The sequence below is a fragment of the Montipora foliosa genome, chromosome 6, assembly GCF_036669935.1.
Source record: "Montipora foliosa isolate CH-2021 chromosome 6, ASM3666993v2, whole genome shotgun sequence".
In the NCBI taxonomy this organism is placed as follows: domain Eukaryota; kingdom Metazoa; phylum Cnidaria; class Anthozoa; order Scleractinia; family Acroporidae; genus Montipora; species Montipora foliosa.
The window spans coordinates 69,945,697-69,953,196 of record NC_090874.1 but is presented as its reverse complement, the minus strand read 5'-3'; the positions used below and the strand labels follow the sequence as shown (position 1 = coordinate 69,953,196).

At 40.9% G+C, this 7,500-nt stretch overlaps 1 protein-coding gene across 1 annotated transcript in view; it reads right to left on the bottom strand.

Annotated features, from left to right (window-relative positions):
• The window catches only part of LOC138008313 (metal cation symporter ZIP14-like), a 19,632-nt gene that overhangs the window by 11,377 nt on the left and 755 nt on the right, over positions 1-7,500 (bottom strand). Inside the window, exons 3-4 of the mRNA XM_068855613.1 lie at positions 5,787-6,221; positions 4,596-4,764 (exon numbers count right to left, since the gene is read on the bottom strand). Coding sequence (XP_068711714.1) covers positions 4,596-4,764; positions 5,787-6,221 — 604 coding nt within the window. The remainder of the gene's footprint in view (positions 1-4,595; positions 4,765-5,786; positions 6,222-7,500) is intronic.

Here is a 7,500-nt window from a genome sequence, read left to right as displayed (position 1 = left end):
AGTTTGAGAAACTGGGTGAGAGAGCAAATGTTTGTTAAAAGCATAGGCTACCCCAAAATTATATTTGGAGAGAGGCCACCCGCAACCGTTCTTTGTTGCGTTACAGTCAGTTACAGAATATCTCCATTTAGTTGAAGGAAAGGTTACGTTTATACAAACGTTGGCCGTGTAGCACTTATATTATAAACAAAGTTAACTGAATAGAGTGTAATGTGAAGTGCTCGATTTCTATCCCATATAAACCATATGAGCGTTAGCCCTACTGATGTAAATGGGCCCACACAAGGACAGAGAAAAACTCTGACCAGGGTGGGAATTGAACCCACGACCTGGTCAGTCGGCAGAGCGGCGGAGATCTAACCCGAAGGTCGTGGGAACCTGGCGCAAATCTTCCCGCCTTTTGGCCTGTCTGATCATTCTGTTGTACCCCTGCAGCCGAAGCCACGCCCCCTGCGTAACCGCAAGTCGGCGTTCTACAACTCGTAGGGATACCCGAGGCAGTCGAAGAGCTGAGCTTGGCAGGTATTTAGGGTCAGTTGATTGGTCTGTACTCGACACTGCGGCTGGTTGCATGAGAGAATAAGCTTCGCTTATTTCTCGACTTTGTGAGAACTGGCATTGATATCATTATGCCACTTAAGTAAGTCAAGCTCCACGTGAACGATGCCCCCTGGGGATTCAGACAATTTTCGCCGGTTACGTAACAAAGTAAATCGTGAGAGACAGTTGTGCCGAAGCAGCTATTTCAACACCAATGAAGGGGTAGTTTCTAAAGAAACTGTGGTGCTGCGTCGGTGGGGAAGTAGTATACAAAAATTTGGTTTTAAATTGGCCACCGTACAGAGATTCTAAAAGCTGACGTTTCGAGCGTTAGCCCTTCGTCAGAGCGAATCAAGGGATTATGGGTTACGTGTAGCTTTTATAGTAGAGTAGGAGCTACGCCATTGGTGGAAAAGCGTTCGTTAATACCGTGAGGATTAAGGGGCCGATTTGAAAGATGAATTTTTGTTCCAGATTCTTGCGGCTTTGCGTCGTACCTAGATGTAGGGAAAGGCCGCAGATAGCCATGTGTTTTTTGGAGCGGTTAGGCAGATTAAAATGGCGAGCGACTGGCTTAGATGCATCCTTGTCATTCTTGTCAACATCGCGAAGGTGTTTGCGGAATCGGTCACCTAGTCGTCTACCTATCTCACCTATAATTTATTGCATAACGTACAGGTTATGCAATAAATGACATTCGCGGAGGTACATGTGAAACGATCGGTGATCTTAACAGAACGCTTAGGTCCCGATATCTTGCTAGTGCTAACAACGAAAAGACAAGTTTTGCATGGTGAGCGCGCGCATTTGAAAGTGCCGGGTTGCTCGTTAGTTTTGAGCGCGCCTCTAACTAAAAAGTTGCCTACGTTTTTGTCGCGTTTGAATGAAATAAGTGGAGGTTGCGAAAAGATTCTACCAGTCTCGGGATCATTTTGGAGTAATTTAAAATTACTAAGAATGATGCTTTTGACTGCGTGATTATAAGGATGGAAAGTGAGGGTGAATGGAATTCTGTCATTCTTATCTTTTTGTGACGTTTGTAGTGATGACTGTCCATCAAATTGTTGGGCGCGATGATGGCCCGCTTTGACCACAGAGACAGGATAGCCACGTTTTTCGAAGAACTGGCACATCTCCTCTGATTTCCTGGAAAAATCGGAGTCATCACTACATAGACGTCGAAGTCTAAGAAATTGAGAATAAGGAATGGAGTTCTTGACATGTGATGGATGTGACGATGAATACAACAAATAACTGTGTGAATCAGTAGGTTTGTAGTGCACACTAGTACATAGCACGTTGCCTCTAATAGAAACTTTGATATCTAGGAAAGCCAATGAAGTTTCCGAAATTTCCCAGGTATATTTAAGAGCCGGATGAAAAGAGTTGACGGAGGTTATAAATTGATCGAGTTCTTCTCTGCTGGATGAAATAGAGCCGATGCAGTCGTCGATGTAGCGGCCGTAGAGTTCAGGTTTGGGGCGTTGTACTGATTAAAAAATTGGTGTTCAACATATCCTACAAAAAGATTGGCATAGCTAGAAGAATGACAAGGATGCATCTAGGCCTGTCGCTCGCCATTTTAATCTGCCTAACCACTCCAAAAAACACATGGCTATCTGCGGCCTTTCCCTACATCTAGGTACGACGGAAAGCCGCAAGAATCTGGAACAAAAATTCATGTTTTAAATCGGCGCCCTTAATCCTCACGGTATTAACGAACGCTTTTCATTTAACTAACATATTCCTATTTTTCACGTTGCCATGTTACCACCAATAGCGTAGCTCCTACTCTACTATAAAAACTACACGTAACCCCAAGAGAAAATGAGGGGACAGAGAGGGAGTCTCAGGGCGTTGGCCGGGATATGTCATGTCCACGAAAGTTATTTTTAGACGAGCGGAAGTCTTTGTTATAGCGGAAGTCTGTCTTCCGAGACATCCGCATGCAGTTTTGCCTCGCTCTCAGGTTCTTAGTGAAAAGAGAAAATGGCGGCGCACGTGGAAGGCTGATTTATAAATATTCATCATGTCTTTTCAAAATGCATGCGGACGACTCGGAAGACAGGCTTCCGCTACAACAAAGACTTCCGCTCGTCTAAAAATAACTTTCGTGGACATGACATATCCCAAGGGCTGGACCGGGAGCCTCCATCTCTGTCCCCTCATTTTCTCTTGGTAACCCATAATCCCTTGATTCGCTCTGACGAAGGGCTAAAGCTCGAAACGTCAGCTTTTAGAATCTCTGTACGGTGGCCAATTTACATTATCAACTCCGTTGATAAAACCAAATTTTTATTTCAACACCAAGATTGCTAATCTCAAGACATGTATCACTGCAAGTACTATTCAGTTCAAGGAATTAGGAAAAGCACCCAAGATAAACGTTTTATTTCCCATTCCACATGTTTCTCAAAGCATCTAGTCTACGCAAAGCCCAACTTACAAACATAACGAGACTTTCCTGAGTGAAACCAGCAGATATGGCCATGAATGTTTACTAGCTCATATAAGCCAACCACTATAAGGGTACCGCACTGAAAACACCAGTCACACCTCACTGATACAGCCTTGCTTATTTTGAATGGGTTGAACTAACTCAAACCTGCGAATATTTTTTTGTTAAATTTGTTGTTTTCTTGCTCTTTCATTGATCTCCTTGTGTTTTGCTGTGTAACCAAACTTGCTAAATTTTGTAATTTTTCTTATATTTGCAGGTTTTGTGAAATTTGTTGTTTTTGTTGCTCTTGCATTGATTTCCTTGTGCCTTGCTATGTGACAGAAGTTGCACATTTTTGTGATATTTGTTGAATTTGCAGTTTGGGTGAAATTTGTTGTTTTTGTTGCTCTTGCATTGATCCCTTGTGCCTTGTTGAGTGAAACAAATTCCAAACTTTCGTAATTTTTGTTGAATTTGCAGGGTTTGTGAAATTTGTTGTTTTTGTTGCTCTTGCATTGATTTCTTTGTGCCTTGCTGTGTGACACAAGTTGCACATTTTTGTGATTTTTGTTTGATTTGCAGTTTTGGTGAAATTTGTTGTTTTTGTTGCTCTTGCAGTGATCTACTTGTGCCTTGCAGTGTAACAATAATTGCAAATGTTTGTACATCTCGCCATTTTTGTAAAAAATGTTCAAAGGATGAACAATTTTGCGAAATTTGTAATTTTTGTAGCTGTGTGCATTTCTGGACATACTCCAAGAGTCGCAAGTCAAGTCAAGTCAAGTCAGTGAAATTATCGCTAGGATCCTACAGCCTTACAACATCCGTGTTGCTCACAGACCCATCACTGCCTTACGAAAACTACTGACTAATGTCAAAGATAAAGATCAACCTAAGGGCAGACAAGGAGCACTTTATAAGATCAAATGTTTTGACTGCCAGGCCACTTATATCGGTGAGACCGGCAGATATTTGAACACTAGACTGAATGAACACAGACGAGCGAAGAGGAACGGTGACATCAACAATAACATTGCTGAACACCATCTACAGACAAACCACAGAATCGACTGGGACTCTGCTACATGTGTTACCTACAGCACTAACTACTACCAACGGAAAGCTGGTACTGGAAAGCAGGTTTACTAACTTAGAACAGACACAAATAAACCGATGCCTACAACCTCCTGCACCCTACAAACGACTCATCGACGACATGAACAGACAAACAACCCACTGATTTACTCTCACAGTACTGCCTAACGTATTCTACGATACACGTACAGACCTTAGACCTATAGACGGGTCGAAATGCACCGGCCTATCACTGTTGAGTCTTCCCAGCCAATTACATCTAGGCTGAACTGACAGTCGACCAATAATATCACGAGTAAGTTGATCAATGACATCTACGACCGGAGTTATTATAGTATCTATTGAAGGTACTCAAATCACTTGACTCTGAAGATGATTTTAGCTCAGGTTGTCGAAACGTCAGTCAGTGTAATCTCAAACAGTCCTTCGGCTTCGGCAGATAACACAAACTTTGGCCTTGATAATTATCGCTATCATGCTCAACCTCATCCAATAATTGTTACTGTATAAACTTACTTACTTTTGAGTAAATCCTTCTCAGTTTCTGTTTTGTGTGACTCAGCATGGTTGCATGCTCCACTCGTGGCTTGTTGAACAAATGCCGGGCAAAGTTGTTGAAAGTCATAACTATCTGCACCAGTGGAGTGATCAACATCAAAAACGTTAAGCACGTCTTCCAGTGAGTAACACTAAGAAAGAGACCACTTAATGTCAATATTTTTATGTGCAATCTTGCTCAGCATAGTAGTGGTGTAAGGGTTAGGGTTGATCGAAGGGTGCAGAGAGTATTGGTGAGAGCATAATCCTTACTGTTTAACACTCTAGACTGGTTAACCTAAATGGTAGAAATTCTGCCGAGGTAATTTAACGACGGTTTCTGAGTGGAATTTAATGGAGATTTTAATGGGTCTTAAGCAGGGACTGTACAAAACGTGGACCCCCAAAAGAAGAAAGAAAACAATAGATGATTTTCACAGTAACGTCATCAAATTCTATAATCAAAATCGCAAGGTCTTCTGAATTTTTATCTAAAGGAAGTTGAAAATGACCTAGAAATAAATCTTTTTTTCAAGTTTCCAGTTCCGTGATGTCTTTCGTTGCGAAAATACAGTATTTTGAATTTCCGAATTGTCACCTTGCGTGATACTATGATACAAAGCTAACTATTGGTGGACCACATGGCGTCTTTATAAAGTTGCGTGAAAAGGCCTGGGAATTGGAGAGGTGGTTAAATGATTTGTTTCCTACAACGTTCCAAGTTCTTGGCCTTAAACGATTTCCATTTCTTTTATTATTGTTGCGTGACAGTGTTTGAGGAGTAATTTTTGCACTGTGTTATGTCAATTTTCGCGCCAACATCGCCTGAAATTCAGTAATTTGCATGACCTGGCATACTTTTCCAATGATCACTCCGAAACGTCGGATTGTACCGTTCGATTTTGTTGTTGTATGCTTTAGCAAATCTCTTAAAATTGATTTTGCATCACTTTAATTAGGAAAAACCTATTTCCCATCTAATTTCAAATTGGTTTTTCCTGACTAAAGTGATGTTAAGTAATAATTTCTTGGCATCGAAAAGCCGCTAAAACTCACACAATATTATTTTGGTTATAATGAAAATTAATTTGCCTCAATACTCCAAGTATTAGCACAAATGAGTAAAGATTCCGTTAAAATTATAACAAAAGAAGAATACTCATCAAAAACTTACAGTGCCATATGTGTGATGACCATTAGGTTTGTTTTCTTGAGGATCAATTGCTCGGCGTTGGACACCATGAATAGCACCTGATTCCTTTTGAGGAAACAAGTTAGTTGGAGCTGACCTGCGACGCCTGTGATTATGACCATCATTTTCCATATGGTCATGGGCATCATTTGACGACACTTTACCAATGCTAAGGCTTGTCATGATCTCTTCTAAGTCTTTTTCGGATAAGTGACTTTTTCCCTTGAATATGTCGTTGATGAAGAATACTTTTGATGGCAATTTTATTTCACTTTCATTGTGCCCCTTCCCTTGCTCAATGCAGTAGCCTTGAACCAGATGAAGGATGATGTTCGCACAAGCCTGGCCAAAGTCATGTTGATCAAGAGTTTTTCCCTCACCTTTTACTTCTCGAATGATGCTTTCAGCAGAAAAACACTGTTGAAAGAAGCCAGCATTTACTTTGATCGATCAAAATTATTGCTATATTTTTTCTTATTCCTTTTTCGTTCAACTCTTATGTCCAGAAATGACAGTAATTAGATGCACGCACAATTCTAATATCCAACTGAACAAGTTAGGTCTAAGCATTTGCTATTTCTAACTGTAAGGTACATATTGGTCGTTTAGGTAAGGGAAAATGTAGACTTTTGGGGACACTTAGTGACGTTTACTGTCTGGATTTCGGGACACCAGTAATGTTGAAGTTAGAGAGAAGAGCAAGGGAAAACCTTGTGATGCTTATTGAAGTCGGTTTGCATCTCATTACTAGCATTAACTTTTCTGGACTTATCTGGTTTGAAATGCGCACTTAGGCATGTTTCAAGGTGTCGACCCAGCAGTTATATTTGAAAATTTGAGGTGCATGACACTGTCAGGAGCCCACCAATGGGAGCCTATATCTCCACTAATTCCTTGAGTGAACCCTTTCCCGAGTAAAATGATTTATTTTCACGGTCAAGTTTTCGGCGAAAAGTATCATATTTCTCTTGACACTGAGATAGCTTTGTTTTGATTGGCTTTTAAAACAGTGGGCATGTTCAATCTCCCAAATATGTATGAATAAATAAATACGTATGTATAAATAAATCTTCTCGGGAAAGGGTTGACCCCTGGGCAAATTATGGAGGATAGAGGTTCTCCTTGACGAGCTCTTGACACTATGGATCCAGCAAACCAGGGGCCACATTATCGATGCAGATTCTTGTAAACAAGCTCCCGCGTTTTCTTATATCTCAATAGGGTAACATCCGACCGATGTTATGAAGGTCGTAGGTATGAATCCTGCAGAAGACTGTTTTTTACAGTTGTTCCGGCTTTCGCACGTAGCCTAGCAACTAGTCTTGTGAAGAACTCGGCACATGCAACAATGGTCAATTTCGTCCTTCAGAAACATAAAAATTAGTGATTTTGCTTTCTGTAAAATAACCATTTTGCAGTCTTGGTAAGTTCATGGTTTAGTGGAGGGCATGGTTTCAGGAAGATGTGAGCAGGCATCACGAAACGTTTCTGAGTGTGGCTCAAAATAGCAATTTATAATTCCACTACACGAGCAGTGACCACACAACACCTAAAAGACAAATAATTAGCACTTTCACTAATTTGAGATGACACTGGTTTTATTTAGCATGGTAAAGGATGCCTGCAGGGTAGGAAAGCTGAATTAGCCTGGTGGCTGGTTAATTCAGAATAACTGATTGTTGCAAACTACACGTAC